A 20,599-nucleotide genomic window follows, 5' to 3' on the forward strand; every position below is an offset into this window, starting at 1 on the left:
ATTGTGAGTACTTTTAAACTACTTTATACTCCACTACATGTATTTGGCAACATGTGTTACCTTGCATGTTCAGATTAATAATAAAAGCTATAAATCAACTAATAAACAAAGATGTTTTTTTAAGATTAATCTGGCTGGCAGTATATAAAGTAGGTGCAATTATCTCCACCTTCACAAGCTGCAACATAAGTGATTGCATTGCAGTGCATCACTAATTATAATCCAGTTTGTATTATTTTGAAATGGGCCATTTTGCAAAAATGTAAGGCATACTTTTACTTTTGGAACTTAAAGTATATATTTTTTAAGCTAAATTGAATGCATGACTTATACAACCCTGAGTCCAAAGAAATGTGGATGCTGTGTTTAATGTAAATAAAATGAGAATGAATCAAATTCAGAATTCAGATGTATAATAAAAAAAAAAAAAAAGGGTTTTCAGTTTAAACATAAAATATACAGTCTTTGTAAAGTTGTCAAATGAATGTATGTCAAAAAGGATTAGCACATAATCACATTCTATTTTTTTAGGCTCTGTTTTAGACAAAGTCCCAACTTAAAAAAAACAACAACAATAATAATAATAATAATAATAATAATAATAATAATAATAATTATTATTATTATTATTATTATCATTATCATTATTGAGTGAATGTTGTAAGATAATAATAATAATAATAATTATTATTATTATTATCATTATTGAGTGAATGTTGTAAGATAATAATAACAATTATTATTATTATTATTATCATTATTGAGTGAATGTTGTAAGATAATAATAATAATAATAATAATAATAATAATAATAATAATTGTTATTATTATTATTATCATTATTGAGTGAATGTTGTAAGATAATAATAATAATAATAATAATAATAATAATAATCATCATCATCATTATTATTATTATTATTATTATTATTATCATCATCATTTTGAATATTACAAATATAAGCATAATAAGGCGCAAAAATACAAAATGGAATAAAGACGAAAATCAACTTTCATTGGCTCCATGTTTGGACCCACAGTAGTTTGAAACAACATTTCCCGGAATGCTTCAGGAGCAGGGCTGTACCAGAGAGCCCGTGCGCACCTGGGTGTGGCCCACTCACGCGCACCCGCGCACTGACCCGCGCGCAGCCGAGAGTTTATACAGTGGGTTTTCTCCGTCCGTCCTCCTTCTGCTCCTCTCTCCTCTCTCCGCAGGCTCTCTGTCCGCCCATCGAGCTTCTCTCTGACGGCTGCACACTGCGGTGAGTTTTGATCCAACTTTAACTTCCAGATTTAGGTTGAACAGCATCAGACAGGTGAGCAGGGACACACAGGGTCTACCTGGGGACAAAACAGAGACATGTCAGGTCTACGGAAGTTTGACAGCTACACACCGACAGAGACACAGCCAGACACCAACAAAGAACAACTTGATTACTGATGTTCAAAGTTAAAACATCTGCTCCACAGAGAGAGTTTGTCGTGTTGTATTGCTTAATAACGTTTTTCTCTCTCCAACAGATCTTCTCCTTCCGCTAAATAAACCTCAAACACTGACAAAATGGTGAGTCATCTTCACTTTGTAACTGACAGCTAAAAAAACACGGAAAACTTTATCATAAAGGTCTGATTAAAATGAAAATTAATCAAATTGTGTTACCAGAAACCGTTATTTATGCAAATGAAAACGTTTTTTACCCTCTGAACTCTAAGACAACGCCCACTTTTAATCCACATTATATAATGCATAAATGTTTATCTTACTGTGGGTTGGAGTTCACAAAGTGTGAGTATTTATTCAGTGTTGATAAAACTGTAGAGTTAACATGACACATAAAAGCCATTTGTCTTCTGTCAATGTAGAGGATGTGGCACAACATCTGGTTCAAGATAAAGAACAGAATGAACTTTTGCAGTTAAATACACTCCCATTGAGGAAGTTGAGGCTATAATTAGGTTTATTCTTCATAGAAGTTATCAAAATGAAAGTTTTACTGATGAAACTTTCCACTTTAATAAGTTTCAAGTGTGTTCCAGACTGCAAAGAGGTTTCTTTTTGGGGAAGTTTATCGTATGACTCATTCATGTGGGCTCTTTTCCATCGGGTGGGTCTCTCTCCGTCCCTCCACCTCTCTCTCGGTTTAATACTCCCATTTCCACGTCTGGTCTGGAGTTTAAAGCCAGCCTCCCTCTCTTAAAGGGGACACGGTTTTTCTGCTGTCAGGGTGGAGTTTTACATTAAAGTAAAAAAATGTCAGTATGTTCACGATAGACAGCTGTGATGATGTAACGCTGCTGCACTCTACACAGAGTTTAGTCAGAGGCTACGAACTGAATGTCTCTCTGGTGTGAACTGCTCCCAAAAGTTGGTTTTAATGTCTTTCTGAGACTATGTCTGTTTTTGTACTTATGTTACTGTCAGCAAATGCAGTGGAAAGACCAAAAGCAACATAACTGACCTTGATTCTTGTCCACCGTTCCACTTAATACCACAACCTCATGCAAAGTAGTTTATATCCGTCAGTCCCACATAGTGCACACCATCCTTGAGCCAAAAATGTCAGAAAAATGTGCAACATTTGCTCCTTTTATTAAGTGCAATCATACGGTTCAGTCATCTGTTCAGGTCTTAGAGGACAAACACATTTGAGAACAGTCTCAATGTTTATATACAGTTCTCATTCTCATTATTCTCACAAAAAAGGAGCAACGGATGTCCGTAAAAATGGAAAGGAAATATACGTCATTTGAAGAAAAACATTTAAATGAGGAGAGGAAAAAAACATCCATAGGGAACTGTTTCCCTCTCTCTTAGATCATATCAGTTAAAAAGTTAAAAATGACATTTGAGCCTAAAAACATTCAGATTCACTTCTTCAGTGACTATACATTTTAACCCTTTATCAGGTAAAGAACTATATTTGGTAACTTCAGGTAATATTTCGAGAAAAAAATTGCAAATTTACTAGATTAAAGTGGCAAACCTACAAGAAAAAAAGTCGCAGATTTAAGAGATTTAAAGTGGCAAATCTGCGCGAAAAAAGTCGCAGATTTACGAGAAAAAAGTGGGAAAAAAGCGACTTTTTTCTCCCAGATTCACCACTTTAAATCTCATAAATCTACGCATTTTTTTCTTGTAGATTTGCCACTTTAATCTCGTAAACTTTTTTCTCAAAATATTATTTTCGTATGTTTTTTTTTTTACACATTCTGGCTGTATGTTATATCCTCAAATATTCTCTAGGGTTGAAATTTGCAAGTATTTCAATGAGTGCCCTATTAAGGGTTAAAGTGGTGAATCTGGGAGAAAAAGTTGCTTTTTTCCCCACTTTTTTCTCGTAAATCTGCGACTTTTTTCGCGCAGATTTGCCACTTTAAATCTCTTAAATCTGCAACTTTTTTTCTTGTAGATTTGCCACTTTAATCTAGTAAATTTGCAACTTTTTTCTCTAAATATTACCTGAAGTAATAAAGATAGTGATTGTTAGGGTTGGGTAGGATTCTGTGCCCAATGGTACCTTATTTCTGTTACTTAACTCTCTCTTTAATAACAAAAATGTAATTTCAGTTGAAAAAAATCAGTCCAAACATATCAATGTCAACATTGTTTAGTCATCTACATAAAATATTTTCACACCATAGCACAGTTAGCAGTACTGCATGTGTTGTGGATAGTTTGGTGTCACTGTGTGAGCTTGAAAGCAGGGAATGCAGTCGTGACAGTTTCTGTTCAGATACGGAGGGTCAACATACCTAAATCTCACCTCAGCTCATGTCTGAACTCGCTCCAGAGGACCAAAATTATCACTCATCGCCATAGGAGCTGAAACTGCGTCCAGCATTCCAGTGGAAATGATCTGCATTGTGTCGTGCCGCTGGTCTGAATATCTTCTTGTTCAGCTGTTTGTCCCAGCAGCCATCTGCACGTTGATTAGATTTCTGTTTATCTTGTGGTGATGAGTGTGTTTAATGTGGACGGAGAGCTCGTGGACATTTTTGGCGCTGCGTTCTGCAGAGAAACACAGAATCTTGGTTGTTAACAGCGACTTGTTTTTGGACTCGCTACATCTTTTTTTCCTTTCCAGATTTCAGGGTCAGAATTCCAGAGACATTCCCGTGGTTTTCCTCTCTAAACATCCCTCCCCATGAAATAAGAAAAAAAACACTTGGCTATCTTATTGTTAATGTGTCACAGATTAAGGGAGTGTCTGGAATGAGTGCAGCATTGTCAGCCTTTTTTTTTTTTAACTAAAATCAATCTTAAAGTTAATGTTTTTCAGCTTTATCACATCCTTACTGTCCTCAGTATCGATCAGTCTGACATACTTTTCCCACATTCAGATGAATTATTAGCCTGATAATCCATGAAACAGGAGCGTAAATGAAATATGTGTTGTAGCATGAGAACTTATCTGCACATCTGCATGTATTTCCATGATGTCTGGAAGTCATTAAGGTCATTAAGTGCATCTTAAAAGAGGGGAAAGTCTTTTGATGAGTGTGCAAACATAACAAATCTTAAATACAGTGTTTTATTAGTACAGTATGAATGCATGTATGTGAAGATCAATTAAGTGTGGTGTGTAATTTTATTAACCGTGAGAAGGGGAACAGTCTGCACATAATGAATCTGAGATGTGTAATCTTATATTTATCTTAAGCATGACTCCAGAGATCGGTAAAGTGTATCTATCTTCAATGATATAAAAGGGAAAAGGCAGAAATTTGTTGATGACATTATGCACGTGAGAAATCTGAGGGGAGATATTTTTAATCTTAGCATGACATTTGATTAAATATGATCTGCTAGGCGACTAACTTCATATCTGATAAGAAGCCACAGACAGCAGAAATATGTACTCATGATAAACAAACTCCTCTTCTAACGTACTCACTTGTTTACAAATGAATTATGTTGCTGTTACAAACCTGAAGCTACTTCTTCTCTTTTTACTTTCAACACTTCCTGTTTGATGCAGCTGAGTACAGTGGCATTAACAGAAGAGTTAATTATTATTTTTTACTACTTGGATAACAGGAACTAGATATTCTAGAGCAGTTGTTCTCAACCTTGGGGTCGGGACCCCAATTGGGGTTGCGAGATGATTTCTGGGGGTCGCCAAATCATTTTGGAAGTCAGCTCTGTCTCCACTGTGTTAAAGTGTTCATGTGTTAATGTGTTTTAGTCTATTTGGTCATTTTGTGTCTTATCTTGGTAATTTTATCTCCTTTTTTTGGTTATTTTGTGTCTTTTCTGGTCATTTTGTGTCTTTTTTGGTCATTTTGTTTCTTTTTTGGGCCATTTTGTGTCTTTTTTTTGGTCATTTTGTGCCTTTTTTTGGTCAATTTGTGTCTTTTTGTTGTCATTTTTTTTGTCATTTTGTGGTCAATTTGAGTCCTTTTTTGCTTAATTTTATGTAATTTTTTGGTCATTTTGTGTCTTTTTTTGATCATTTTGTGGTCAATTTGATTCTTTCTTGGGGTAATTTTGTGTCTTTTCTGACAAATCCCAAAGTAGCAAGTTCTTACTTTCCAAGGAGTCTCTGTCTTGAAGCTGACTGTTACACACTCAGGAGGTCAGAATGGACCTTTAAACTTATAGCAAAGGACTTAGATTAAAAGAAACAATGAAATATATCAACTGAGTTTGTATGATCTGAACTGTGCGTGTGAGATTGTGTTCAGTGAGCGGGGGTGGCGGACAACATGCATGTGAAATTGGGGGTTGCGACTCAAAAAGGTTGAGAACTACTGATCTAGAGGACAAAAGCCTTTCCCCGAGGCGTCAGAAAACTTGCATTGTGGTTTTGAATAGTATTAATAACTATTTACAGTTAATGACTATCATTCTTTCGTGACATCAAGTGCAACAAAGATATATCTTTAAGATTTAAGATGTTCAAGTACAATTGTGTGTATGTGTATATATATATATATATATATATATAAACAACGAATAAGAAGCAATACAAATATACCTAAGGAAGAAAATAAAAACAGTAAATATAAAAAGACACAATTTAAGAAAAGAAAATATGAGAATAAAAACAACATGAAAGAAAAACACTTAACACAAAACTACATTGATACACAATAAAATTATATTATATTACACTTATATGCGTGTATTAAATTGTCATGTATTCACAGAAATATACAAGTTATTACCATCATTTTATATAACCTCACAATTGAGTTATATCCTATTTTATCTCTGTTCTTCTGCTTTAGTAGTGAGAGTGAAAATTGGTTTCTGGTTGTTAAGAGAAGTTGATTAATTTAATTTCATTATCAGTATCACTTCTGTGCTCTATTATAATGTCATCTGTGTGTTACAGTCTGAGGAGCATTTTGAATATTTTTAGAAATCCAGTATAAAGGTCCAGAAAGTACCAGCTGCCCCACAAAAAGGAATTTTTAGATAAAACACACGGATAACTTTGGAAAACTTTCCTCATAATAACCTCGTCTGCGCATTTGTTCCATGTTGCAGGCCAGCAGAGGAACCGTCAAAGCCAGCGGAAACTTCAACGCCAATGCAGATGCAGAGGTCCTGTACAAGGCCATGAAGGGGCTCGGTAAGATGTTCGACTTTCTGCACAGAGTCATCTGACAGGCTGAGGGCGTTTCAGTCAGTAGTACAACTCCAACAGACCAATGAAAGAGCATTTACTAGGGAGTTCCTCTCTGTAGAAATCCTGTGTGTGTGTGTGTGTGTGTGTGTGTGTGTGTGTGTGTGTGGCTCCACCCGGAGTTCAGTGACTCACAAACACATGAGATGAATGAGTCAACACATCTGCTGGCCTCGTCTACAGGCTGTAATTATGTGGCTGAGATGATAGTCTGTCAGAGCTCACTCATTGTTACGTAACGTGTGTGTATCTCGTCGCTCGGTTGAGTAACCATGGTGCTTGTTGTTACCGTAGGGACCGATGAGGATGCCATCTTGCAGCTGCTGGTGGCTCGCAGCAACGCCCAGAGACAGCAGATCAAGACCTCCTACAAGACTCTGTTTGGAAAGGTAGGACTACCTTAACAGCTGATAAATAAATGGGCAGTCCGTGGCCTAGAGGTTAAGAATTGGGTTTGTAACTGGAGAGTCCCTGGTTCGAATCCCGGTACTGACAGGTCAAGGACTGACATGCCCTTGAGCAAGGCAAGGGCATGTCAGAAAAGGAACCCAGAATGTGTATATTGTATAATAGTTTAATTGTGCAATAAAAACTTGTGTATATAAATTTATATATATATATATAAAAAAAGATTATTCTCACTGTACTGCGCTTTCAAAATAAAAAAAAGTAATTGTGCATGAAAATGAGAAATGTAATTCTTTGCTGTTTTTTAATGTGCCCCTCTGATTAAACACTGGCCCCCACAGTAAAACTGGTCTAGAGGGTTTAATTAAAGATGATGTGTGTTGATGCCAGGACCTGGTGGACGATCTGAAGGGAGAGCTCGGTGGAAATTTTGAGACTCTGATCGTGGCTCTGATGACCGCGCCCCTCGCTTATGATGTGCAGTTACTGCGCAATGCCATTAAGGTAAGTGCTGCAGACGGCAGGTAAAAGACACATAAACTAGACATTTATGTTTCTGAATAGACACATAAAGTTTTAGTAGCTTTAGTCTGATGTTGTTATTATTATTATTAGTTTATTTAAAAGGGGACAGTGCAATTTCATAAAACACATGATTGTACATGGTTAAAAAGCCAGAGTTAGCCAGAAGGCTAGTTTTCATCTGTAGTCCCCTGGCCATGATGTAAAAAAACAGAGAATTACGAAACAAAAAACAAACAAAAAAAACACGTACAATATACAAAATACATGTACAAACACTTAGGATACAGTTAAGAAAAAATACAACATCACAACATAACATTTTATCATTACGTCTTCCCCTGTTTGACCTGTAGGGGGCAGGAACAGACGAGAAAGTGCTGGTGGAGGTCCTCGCCTCCAGAACACCTCAGCAGGTGAAGGATATCGTCGCTGCTTACAGACAGGGTAACACACACACACACACACACACACACACACACACACATCGTTTGTGTCTGACAGGTTGACAAAAAAGTGTGAATAGAACCGGAGCTAATATGAAACATGAATGTGTTTGTTCCTCAGAGTACGATGACGACCTGGAGGAGGACGTCTCAGGAGACACTTCAGGACACTTCAAGAGACTTCTGGTGATTCTGCTGCAGGTACAACTCCACTCCTCCTTTTTTCCTTGCCTCCTCTCCTCTATCATTCTCTCCTCTCCTCTCTTCGTCTCGTTTTGTCTCCTCTCTCTTTCCCTAGTTTCCTGTCCTCTATCATGGTTTCCTCCCCTCTTTTCCTTGTCTCCTTGCCTCTCTCTTTGTCTTCTCTTGTCTCTTCTCCTCCCTTCTTGTCTCCTCTATCCCTTGTTTCCTCTCCTCTCTTTTAGTCTCCTACCCTGGTTTCATTGTCTCCTCGCCTCTCTCCTTGTCTCCTCTTGTCTCCTTTCCTTGTCTCCTCTCATTTCTCCTTGTATCCTCTTTTCCTTGTCTCTTCTCTTCTTCTTCTCTCTTCATGTTTCCTTTCCTCCTTTCACCGTCTCCTCTTCTGTCCTCTCCTCTGTCTTGCCTCATCTTTTCCACGTCTCCTCTTCTCTTCCTCTCCCTCCTTCTTGTGTCCTCTCCTTCGTCTCCTCCTCTCCTCTCCTAACAGAAACATTTTCTCTCTCCTCAGGCGAACAGGCAGAAGGGGATCCAGGAGGGAACCATCGAGAGTGATGCTCAGGTGAGTCTGTTGTTTTGTTGCTGGTCAGTAAATATTTCTGCTCTTCACCATCAATGGTTTCTCTGTGTGTTTGTCTGAGGTTGTGACTGTCACATGTGTTTGTGGACTAGATAATAAACGCTGGTCTCTGAATCATGTTTGTGTGTGTGTGTGTGTGTGTGTGTGTTTGTGGTGATGATCATGTGATAATTATGTTACGGCGCCTTCTAGTGGAGGGACTGAGCGTCCTAAAATACTTTGAATGGCGACTGAATCTGTTCAGCTCATTCTTCTCAGGCACACATTCAGTACAAAGCACAATATTTTCCTCTGAAATGTAGAGGAATAAACATTTAAAATGGAATATGATGGAAATATTAAAAATACTTTGAAATCTAGTAAATGCACTCTGATTTCGTAGGACAAACAATGTGTTTGTTTCTGTGCTGGCAGGCTCTCTTCCAGGCCGGAGAGAAGAAGTTCGGCACTGATGAACAATCTTTTGTCACCATCCTGGGAAACCGGAGCGCAGAACATCTCAGGAAAGGTTCGTGTGAGCGTTCTTAACCCATAAGAACCCAGATCCAGTAATCCTTAAAGCAGGGGTGTCAAACTCAAATACACAATGGGCCAAAATTTAAAACTTGAATTAAATCGCGGGCCAACATTGAATATATACCAAACATGTTTTGCTTTAACATTAAATATGGAACCAGCAATGCTTATAAACATACAATATATAACAAAATAGTGCAGACATGCAAAATCAAATTTCAAATAAAAAACACATCAATGTCATTAATTTATTAAATAATAAATAAATAAAAATCGTATGCCTCTTTTCTATTTGCATCCTTCTGATTTAAATGTCAAAATAAAGTTTTTCAACAGGTTAATTTAAATTTAAATTTAATATTTAAAAATACAATAACAATAATAAATCTAGTATTAGCGGTAAATGCGCCGTATAATACCGGCGGGTCAGCTTTTATAGTACAATAATAATATAATAATTTGATATTGGCTCGCGGGCCAAATAAAATTACACTGCGGGCCAAATTTGGCCCGCGGGCCAGAGTTTGATACCCCTGCCTTAAAGGAAAATTTTCGGGGATATACCACAGACCAAGTGAACCACATTTATGATGTTTTTAAAAAAAATTCTACCCCTAAATGTCAAAGATCTGTGATGTGACATATACGTTACATTGGGCGTTTATTGTATTTTTGTTTATAATATTTCTTATTTTAAAATAAAATAAAAACTAGACACATTTTCTGCTTACAGAGACACAAATGTGCCTTTTTCTCTGCATCTCCATAACATTGATGACAAAATTGTGACATTACTAGTGCTGTTTAACAATAAATTATTTTTCAGATTAGTTTTTCTTTCAAAATTATTTTTATTGGATTTTCCTTGGATCCATAATTATATCAGCTGTCAGAGCACACATCAGTTTATCCAATACATCCATAGACTAGGCAAGTACAAAATAAATGAAAACACCAAAGTTATAGTCAAAAAATACAAAAACAAAACAAATAGAAAAAACAAAAACAAATAAATGAATGAAGATAAACATATGAGAAAATTATAAAATAAATAAAAAAATACATAATAAAATGTTTCAGATTAGTTTTTAAGTAACAAAATAATACATTAATAATAAATAAAAACAAATAACCATTTGACTTTTTGTTTGCATGTCCATAACATATATCTAAATTGTGACTTTATTTTGTTTAGGAAATATGGTCAGAAAAAGTTACATGCAATACATGACCACCATACCAGGGTGTTGAGTATATGCTTAGGGATTTAATGAGTTAAGGTGAAGCATAAAGCTGAATATGGGCGATTATAGAAGCTTTAAAGTGTTACACGGGTGTCACCATGGGTTTCATTTTCATTTTTCATTTTATTAATTCTTCTTTTCGAACCGAAAAAAAACAAAACAACATAGACTACAACAGCGTAGGCTAGATGCATATACATATTCATTCACATACTCACATAGACACCATTAAACAGATGTACATAAACATATAAACATTTACACACATACAGTATATAAAGCCCTATACATATACATGCATCTGCCCCGTTTAAGTAATAAGAACCAGTTAACTTAATATTCACTAAGCATTTCCTTTTATCATTTTGGTTCGAAAAAAAAAAAGGGAGTAGGCTGAAGTATAAAATACTTATCTAGGCCTTAAACCCTGGTACTCAACACTTCAAAAATAAGAAATTGTATCTCTATATATAGCCACTTAATGTCAAATAAATATGTATTATTATTATTATTATTAATTTACTTATTTTCTTAGTAGTCAACCATAGTATATCAAACAACTTAGATCTGAGAATTTCTATTACCCCCGCAAAGAAAACAAACGAACAAAACAACAACAACAAACAAATCAAAACACTGAAGGCAGTTACAAGAACGTCCTCATCCAGTTTGTGAGCTATACTTTTTTAGCATATCATTTTTCATAAGCCTTTTTAACTTAACAATTGTTGTGCATGATTTCATTTCATCGCTGCAGTTATTCCATATTCTCACTCCTTTACTTGTAATGCAGTGATACTTTGAATTGGTTCTTATGGGTTAAAGAGCCTCTGTGTTCATTCATCCGCTTCACATAATATCCAGACTAATTCTGAACTTGTGTTTCAGTATTTGACGCCTACATGAAGCTGTCAGGATACGAGATGGAGGAGAGCATCAAGAGGGAAACATCTGGAGGCCTGAGAGATCTGCTGCTGGCCGTCGGTATGAAACCGCTGCAGGCTGCTTCTGTTGTCAGCTTCTTGTGATGTGGTTTGAATGAATGAACTTTGAATGACACTTTTTCTGTTTTTCTTTTAAAGTGAAGTGTGCCAGGAGTGTTCCAGCCTACTTCGCTGAGACTCTGTACTATTCCATGAAGGTAAGTCAACAAAGATGGGCAACCAAGTAGAATAAATGCTTTGTTTAACCAACGTGGAGTCAGTTATTACTGCACAAAACAGTGTATTGTAGCATTCACTAGGGCAGCTAGTGGCTCAACCTTGGGGTCCCAACCCCAATTAGGGTCGCAAGATGATTTCTGGGGGTCGCCAAATCATTTTGGAAGTCAGCTCTGTCTCCACTGTGTTAAAGTGTTCACGTGTTAATGTGTTTTACTCTTTTTGGTGATTTTGTGTCTTTTTTTGGTGATTTTGTGTCTTTTTTGGTCATTTTATGTCTTTTTTGGTCATATTATGTCTTTTCTGGTCATTTTGTGTCTTTTTGATCATTTTGTGGTCAATCTGAGTCCTTTTTTGCTTAATTTTATGTAATTTTTTGATCATTTTGTGTCTTTTTTTGGGTAATTTTGAGTCTTTTCTGACAAATCCCAAAGTATCAAGTTCTTACTTTCCAAGGAGTCTCTGTCTTGAAGCTGACTGTTACACACTCAGGAGGTCAGAATGGACCTTTAAACTTATAGCAAAGCACTTAGATTAAAAGTAACAATAAAATAAAAATATATTTCTATAAATGCACAGACAGAGAGATGTTGTAGTTTTTGTCTGCTTCATTATTTGTCCAAAATTCGTCGTGTCAACTGAGTTTGTATGATCTGAACTGTGAGATTCTGTTCAGTGAGACAACATGCATGTTAAATTGGGGGTCGCGACTCAAAAAGGTTGAGAACTACTGATCTAGGGGTGGGCGATATGATAAAATGTGGTTACTATCTGATATAAAGTAATACAGGGCCACAATCACCAATATTGATACCCATACCCATACCCATACCCATGATAGATTTTTTGAAAATATTTGTGTATTTTCATACAGATCTGGATACAGATTTCCTAAATGTAATAGGATAAATGTAAAATATTCATGAGTCATACAGTCATCATGTGTTGATGTGTTTGTTGTTTCAGGGTGCAGGAACTGATGACAACACTCTGATCAGAGCGATGGTGACTCGGAGCGAGGTCGACCTGTTGGACGTCAGAACTGAGTTTAGGAGGTTGTTTGCCTGCTCTCTGTTTTCCATGATTAAGGTACACACACACACACACACACACACACACACTCTTGTACTTCTATCTTTGTGAGGACCCTCATTGGAACAGTGAATTCCCTTGCAAGGTTATGATAGTTTGTGTTTTAGTTTTAATTTTGTTGTGACCTTTTGTTTTCAAATTCAGTTAGTTTTAATGAGTTTAATGAGTGACTTTGCTAGTTTTAGTTTAGTATTTATTCTTTTGAAATGCTTTAGTTTTAGTTTAGTTTTTATTAGTTTCATTTTTTTTTGTAACAGGGTATTTGTTGGGTGGGAGATTAAAAGAGGTCACAGTAAATTTTGCCTTTATTTCCTTTGCCTTATCCATCTTCATTGTGTATGAAAAAAGTTGACAAAGAGGAAAATGAAGGACATTTTCACTATAATTTGTTAGTTTTGTAACCACACAATACAGTTTCAGTTAATTATCATTATCATGTAACCTTTAACCCTTAAAACAAAGTCTGAGTTCTAAAAAAAAACCTTTAAAGGAGTGAGGACCGGCCGAAATGTCCTCACTTTGCAAAAATGTCCTCACTCTATTGGTTAAAAACATGTTCTGGTCCTCACTATGTAGGAAGTACAAAAACACACACACACACACACACACATTGAATGAATGAACATGAACACTGTACTATACACACGCACACCAGAGTTATATAATGTAATGCTGTAGCACTTTGAGGTTATAATGTAAAGAGCAATTAGAAATAAATGTATATATAATAGTTTTGTGCTTTTCAGTAGTTCGGTTCATTTTGTTGCAAATTTCTATTTTCAATTCATTTTATTTTCAGTTTTCAAAATGAGTTTGCTCGTTTCGTTTTATTGATTATTTTTTAATTATTTTTTAGAATTTAGTTTTAATGAGTTTTAGGTTGTTGTTTTTATTATTATAATATGTGGGTATTTATCAGGGGCAAGTTTTAAGAAATAAAGACTTGATATTACAACACAAACACACAATTTTTTAGATTTTTTCCACACATAGTTTTTAGTTTAGTTTTACTTCACACTTGACACACACACACACTTCCATAAGTTGCCGTACACCTACTGTATGAAGCTTTTATTTATTTTTATTTATTTATTTTTGTTCCTTTCATGAAGGTGGACAACAAAATGTGTACAGAGACACACTCTATACCTTCATGATTGGAAAGGAGCAGCAAGAAGAAAACATTTCTTGTATTTGTCTGCCCCCTACTTGAACAATAAAAGTAAAAAAAGATGGTCTGACATCACATACAATTGATTTTCAGTAGCCTACACCAACAAAACTTTGATTATAACAAAACACTTAAAACAACAAAAACAAACAAGACAAAAAACAAACAAAAACTCATACAAGTACATGTTTACATCTCACAAACAAAAGAACAAAAAACAACTGATCATAAACTGTTGTGACTTGATTTCGACAAAACAAAACCCAAGCCACAATGAGGGGCTGGTACCGGGATACGTAATTGACGCGTCGTCATGCGGCGGCTCCTTGTAGTCATTCAAACATCTGCGATCTTGTGCTTAAGACGTATTTATTTACATGTATCACTACAGCTTTGCTATACACACATTTACATCAGTAACATAAAACAAACAAAAGGGCTTAAAGGTTAGCCGGTAGTTAAACGACGGTATAAAACTGTGTGCTTCTCCCGGTAAGCAACACACATGAGGAGTAATTACCTCTTCCTCTATTTATGCATTCACACATGCCGTTGTCCAATACGCCACCTACTGTGACAATCGCGAAATGACCCCAATACATATAAATTTAATTTTTAAATTTAAATTTTTAAAAAAGGCACAACAGCGCCTCCACCTCCTCAGAAAGCTGAGATCTTTTAATATCAACAAGGACATTTTATCTTTGGTGTACACTTCACTCATTGAATCCATCCTCACTTACAATATCTCTTCCTGGTTTAACTTCCTCACCCTCAAACACAAAACAAAACTCACAAGAATAGTAAACCAGGCCAGTAAGATCACCCAAACCCCTCAGACCCCCCTCTGTGAACTGTACAGACGATCAGTGCTGAGGAAAGCAACCCTCATCACTGATGACGTCACTCACCCTCTGCATCACTCCTTTTCTCTGCTGCCATCAGGCAGAAGATACAGAACCCCACTGGCCCATAAAAACATTTATAAAAAGTCATTCCTACCAGCTGCAGTCGCTATACTAAATAGTGGCCGGTAACACTGTACCCCACGTCATTCATTCTTTTTATTGATGTTGTGTGTTTTTACTGAAGTGTTGTTGTTTTATTTTATTTATTTATTTCACTTCATGTAATTGTTGTGCGTTCTGCATGAATTTTTATAGCCGTGTTGAAAGACAAATTTCTGCTCTGTTGGACAGACAATAAAGATATATTCTATTCTATATTCTATTCTAAATGGCTCTAACATAAACAATCAGTTTAAGTTTCAAGTACATATTGACAATTTTTTCTGCATTCTTTGTGTCTTTGTGTTACAGGGAGACACCGGCGGTGACTTCAGAAAGGCCTTACTGTTGCTCTGCGGTGGAGATGACGCATAATCGTGACAACAAGCAATAAACTAGAAACCACACCTGAAGTGCCTCTTCTCTAAGTCGGCTTTACTTTGTTTTTTCATCACCATCTCACCAAAACAAGAAGTGAACCCAAAGTTAAAATCCACCCAAACAAAATGCTCTTGTGTGTGTGAGGAGAGAGAGAGAGACGGCCCAATCAGGTCTTTTTTAAACTATGATTCCACATTACGTCTTTGAAAGGTAGCTAACATTTTGTGCATGTCCACATTAATTAACGCAGCTTTTGGTCAGCTAACTTTTCAATTTTCAATATGTCTAATGTTATGTCATTCATTTGTAATGCGAAAGTATCAAAATACAGTTGTTTTGTTTGCACTTTGTATGGCAGAAACGATAAACTATGCAATAATAAACATTTCAATTGATGAAGTACTGCACATTTTTCTTGTCTCAGCAACGATATTGTCCTGCATGTTTACATGTACAATATTTTTATTTATATATATATTTTTATATAATTGTAGGAAAGCAGCACATCTGGATCAGTTAACTTTTGCAAGGGCAAGATGTTTAAAAGTACATTTATTTTTTTTAATTTTAAACTAAGTTTGATTTATGATTGCATATAAATTACTTATCTTATTTGTAGTTAAATTTTATATTTGTATATTATTCCTCTATCTCTTCAGCACATGTAATCAGAACCACAGAACAATCATGATTATGCAAAAATGGGGTTAATTTTAAGAAATCTTTGCTAATGGAACATTTAAAATCAGATTTCTGAACATGCAGCGCCCTCTCTCACCACTAGAGGGAGGTAGAGCCGCTTAAATGGTTCACTGAGCACAGTGACAGAAAGTACTGGAGTGTAAAACATTTAACCTTCCTGTTGTCCTCATGTCAAATTTGACCCAGTTTTAACGACATTTAGGTGTCTTGCATTTAATTGCCACAATATAACATGAATAAACTACAAAACCCAAGTGTAAAACTTGGCAAAGGTTGACAGGAAGACAATATGGTTTAGGTTACATAAAATGTTCAGGTATTTGTGCAGCTTTTTACAGCTCCTGCACATTTAATATATTGTACTTTCTAGATTTATTTGACAGCAGCGGTTAACTTTGCAATTTTGGACTTAACATTCAAAACATCACTATATAAAAATATGAAGTGCTCTGCCAGATTAAACCTCACAATAATCTATAAAGTACACTGCATTAAATTATTCTGTAGTCATTTCATTTTACTTAATATATTTGTTAAAAAATTAAATATGAATGCGTCCTTGATTTTGAGGCAGTTGTTTAAGTAACTTTAATATAAAAAAATGTTTGAGATAGAATCTACTTATTTTGACCACATTAAATATAATCTTTATGTGAATGTAATTCTAAATCAAGAGAATTTTGAATGAATCCAACACAATAGATTAAGTCCGTTTTTAATTGACAGGCACTTCCTGTTGAGTTGTTATTAACTCAACTTGTAACGTAGTTAGATTTAATTAATAATATTGCCTGCAATCTGTTGCCTCAATTTTATTGAGTAGCTATTGTTTATCTTTGTTTACAGTGTATAGTGTTGAATCAGCTCCACTATAACCAGCTAGTGTTAAAAAATACTGCTGATTAGTTGAAAACAATACAATAGTGTAATGCAAGAAACTATTCAGCTCCCTGAAAGGTAAACTTCATTAAACTTCCAAAAGTTCACCAAAATTACACAGACACACACAAAGAAAAACAACCTGCAACTATGCTATTTCTGCCCCCACTCCAATATAATAAAAGTTCATGAAATTTTGTTTGTGGCCCTGAAACACATGTTTTATATGTAAGAGGAAAGTGGAAAAAAAGTGTATTTTGTATATAAAAGAAACTTGTAAGTGAAAGATTAAAAAAAGGCAAAATTGAGGAAAACATAAAGTGAAAACTTTTCCTTGCGAGGAAAAAAAGATCCTGTAAATCATTATGATATGTATTCCTGGAAGAATAAAAAAGGTTACTCAGATCTAGCTCTGAAATAATGAGAAACTTTCTCAAAAGACACTGACTCATTATTTTGGGGAAGTTTGTTATTATAATAAGTTACAGGATCTTTTTGTTTTCTTCATCATAAAATGCTCTGGTGAACAGGAAAGTTCCGATTTAAAAGAACAGTTTCAGATCTCAGGTTTTCTGAGAGTTTTTTCTGCAGATATGTGCAACATTAAACTAAATGCTGCTTTGCTCTGCTTAGTTTTAATTAAAATATGGGCTAACGCTTTATAATAAGGTCCTTAATAACCATTAATTAACAAGTAATAAGGCATTGTTCTCACTTTAGATCCAGTAGTTGCAAAAAGCATAGTTAACTTATAGTTAACTTATAATAGATGAGCAATAAAGTATATTTTAATATCAATAAGCAAACAAAATAACATTAATAAAGGCATGGCAAAGACATAATGGGTGGGTCATGGGTGTTTGTAATGCCATTATTAACACTTATATAAGCTTATAAACACACAATAATGTTAATAAGCATCTTGTAAGGACTTACAAGAGCCTTGTTACTTGTTAATTAATGGTTATTACAAGGACCTTAATATAAAGCGTTACCAAAATATGTTAGTGTGATGTTTCTTGCATTAGCTGTACCTGAAGAGGCTTGTCATAATTTCTCCTCTGACACCTCCTCCTCTTTCCTGTTGATTGTTGACGTCAGTGTAACTTCTTGGATTAACCGTCACTTTAACTAAATCACAGCTGCTGAATAATGGGTTCTGTTGCCAGTGAACTTATTTCAAAGGAAGATGTTTTGTTCAGTTTGTCTGTGTGTGTGTGTGGGTTGAATGAAAGGTCATCCCAGGTCCTGTTAAACTACTTTTCTGTTTTTCTTTTCACGGGAGAGGTTGCCGTTGATTGTTGCCACAGAAACAAGCAGCCAATAACGAGGTCGGAGCAGCAGGGTGTGGGGTCAGGCCACCTCGAGCCACAGGAAGAACAATACCTCCAGCTCCTCCCACCTCGCTGCTCTGCCTGTTTTTTGGGTGGCCATGTGTCCGGTCAGCTTTGTAGGTCAGATCTGAAGTACTTACTGGAGCGTTGATTCGTGTTTTGATGGGGTTTTCTTTTCTCAGGCCCCTCCTGACATCCAGAGCCCCCCCTCCTCTTCATCACACTGACTGAAGCTCTGTGAACAGACAGGAGTTCAAGTTCAGGTTTGTTTTCCAGCAGCTACCATCATAAATGAAAGTTTCAAACATTTCATTGCAAAAATGAAACATTTAGTCGATTCATTTACTCGTCAATTTGCAGAAAGGTAACCAGAAACTACTTTGATATGATTCAAAGTTTTTATTAACTTCAGTGGATATGTAAATGAGGTCCCCATATCTCTCTGTTTGGTCGTAGAACCACATGGATTTATTCCAGATAATAATATAATAATATTAACTTTATTGACCTTGACCTCCAATGTAAAAATGAAAAATTTTGAAAAAAAATCTGCAAGTAACAGACGAGTTATTCTTCAATGACTTGTACCAGGAGAACTTGACTATGACGGCATATTAGGGCAAATTAAGTATGAATAAAAATAAAAAAGTTGCAAATTTACTAGATTAAAGTGGCAAATCTACAAGAAAAAAAAGTTGCAGATTTAAGAGATTTAAAGTGGCAAATATGCGCGAAAAAAGTCGCAGATTTATGAGAAAAAAAAGCGACTTTTTTGCAATCTCTACTTCTTCTTCAGCTTAGCCTACAGCAACACATCACACTGCCATCTTCTGACCAAAGTACATTTATGCAGCTTTGTTTATTCGCTCTAACCCAGTTGATGAAAGAGTCCCTAATTTGATTTTGAAAAAATTATGCTTCAAATTCATTTTGACTTTAATGGAAACGCAGCTAATTGTTTCAGTCATTTTGTATTTTTTTTTCAATTCATGCTGAATGATTTAAAATTTAAAGTGATGCTTCTGAATGATTCTTTGTGGAAAAACTATTTTAAAGATGTTAATTAAATCAACCAATCGATTACAACATGTTGCATGCAAACTTATAGAAAAAAGGAAAGAAAAAACAGAAAAAGTAGAAAAGTATAAACTAAATAAGAATTAGAGAACACTGGAGCAGAGACGTTATTCAGAGATTTTCATTTCTTTCCCGATAAGAGAGGAAAAGTTACCAAATTTAATAAAAATTTCTGTTTCTCTTTATAGTTTACTGATATATTAATAATTTTCTTTTGTCACTGAACTTTGCATTTTGAAGAGGATGAAAGCCTGCATATTGGCTTAATAACAAAACTTAATCCTTTTGACTCTCCTGGATTAAGACAGTAATGTTTTCTTTTCAACCAAATGAAAGAGCTATGTGCTTTTTTTTCTTCAGCTGCTTTCATGACCTGACAAAAGTCATGACCATAAATCCGTAGATCTGAGATTAATCTGCCGGTGGAATTCCTGGATTCCTGATGGCGTGCCGTGGCACTGCAGACTTTCTGCTCCTAGATTCCTAGAAAAGGTTATATCCTCCAACCACCCGGGCTGAAGCACGACACACAGTCAGGCAGAGGATGAATGGAAGTGGGCTGGTATATACAGTATGCTAGCGGGCTAATGAGGGAAGCGGGAACAGGTGTGTGCAGGTAGGCAGGGAAGGTCACATGATGGGGAATAGCGGGAACAGGTGTTAGTGCAGGGAAGGAGGGAGTGGAAGGATCTGAACTGACAGGAGAGAAATCGTATACAGCAGGGAAGCAAAGCCAAGAAAATGCATTAGTTTAGTTTCTATCCACCTGTATTTTGGAAATAAGTTAAAAAAAACTGTGATAAATAAAAAGGTTTGAAGTTTGAAGTTTGAAGTTTTTTCATTTTGCACAAATAAGACAAAAGACAAGGATAATGAGATAACAACAAAATGAAGGTGCAAGGTAGTGGCAAGAAACCCAAAAGGGCGTATACAGGGCCTCTACCTATATTAAACTTCACAAGTTAAATTAAAACAAGTAACTTTCACAAAAAAAAAGAAATATATAAAAATGAAGCAAATTATAACAATATTAAAAGTAAAATAAAAACAAAAGTGTAGAAATGTATGTGTGTGTATGCGTGTGTGTGTGCGCATGCATGCGTACCTGTGCATGAGCGTGTGTACTACTTAGCGACCTGACCAATCAGAGCAGCCACTAAATTGTTCTTGTATATATTCAGAGAGGAAAACTGTATTGAACTATTAAATTGATCATTCCAGAGTACTGTTCCTCTGTATTTTAAGGA

General features: G+C 35.6%; 1 protein-coding gene across 2 annotated transcripts; it reads left to right on the forward strand.

The window, feature by feature from the left end:
* Positions 1–1,150: 1,150 nt before the first annotated feature.
* anxa5b (annexin A5b) lies at positions 1,151–15,759 on the forward strand. 2 transcript variants are annotated; one of them, XM_059342558.1, is made up of 13 exons: positions 1,151–1,265; positions 1,525–1,567; positions 6,497–6,581; positions 6,930–7,024; positions 7,434–7,547; positions 7,922–8,012; positions 8,133–8,212; positions 8,721–8,771; positions 9,204–9,297; positions 11,438–11,533; positions 11,632–11,690; positions 12,676–12,798; positions 15,292–15,759. In XM_059342558.1, exons 2-13 carry the CDS (start codon positions 1,565–1,567, stop codon positions 15,352–15,354), a joined length of 954 nt encoding a protein of 317 aa, XP_059198541.1. In that variant the 5' UTR covers positions 1,151–1,265; positions 1,525–1,564; the 3' UTR covers positions 15,355–15,759. The 2 variants fall into 2 exon arrangements, with proteins under 2 accessions (XP_059198541.1, XP_059198532.1); XM_059342549.1 differs by lacking the exons at positions 1,151–1,265; positions 1,525–1,567 and having other exon boundaries at positions 6,488–6,581.
* The last annotated feature ends 4,840 nt before the right edge of the window (positions 15,760–20,599 follow it).

Source organism: Centropristis striata, chromosome 1 (genome assembly GCF_030273125.1).
Source record: "Centropristis striata isolate RG_2023a ecotype Rhode Island chromosome 1, C.striata_1.0, whole genome shotgun sequence".
Taxonomy (NCBI): domain Eukaryota; kingdom Metazoa; phylum Chordata; class Actinopteri; order Perciformes; family Serranidae; genus Centropristis; species Centropristis striata.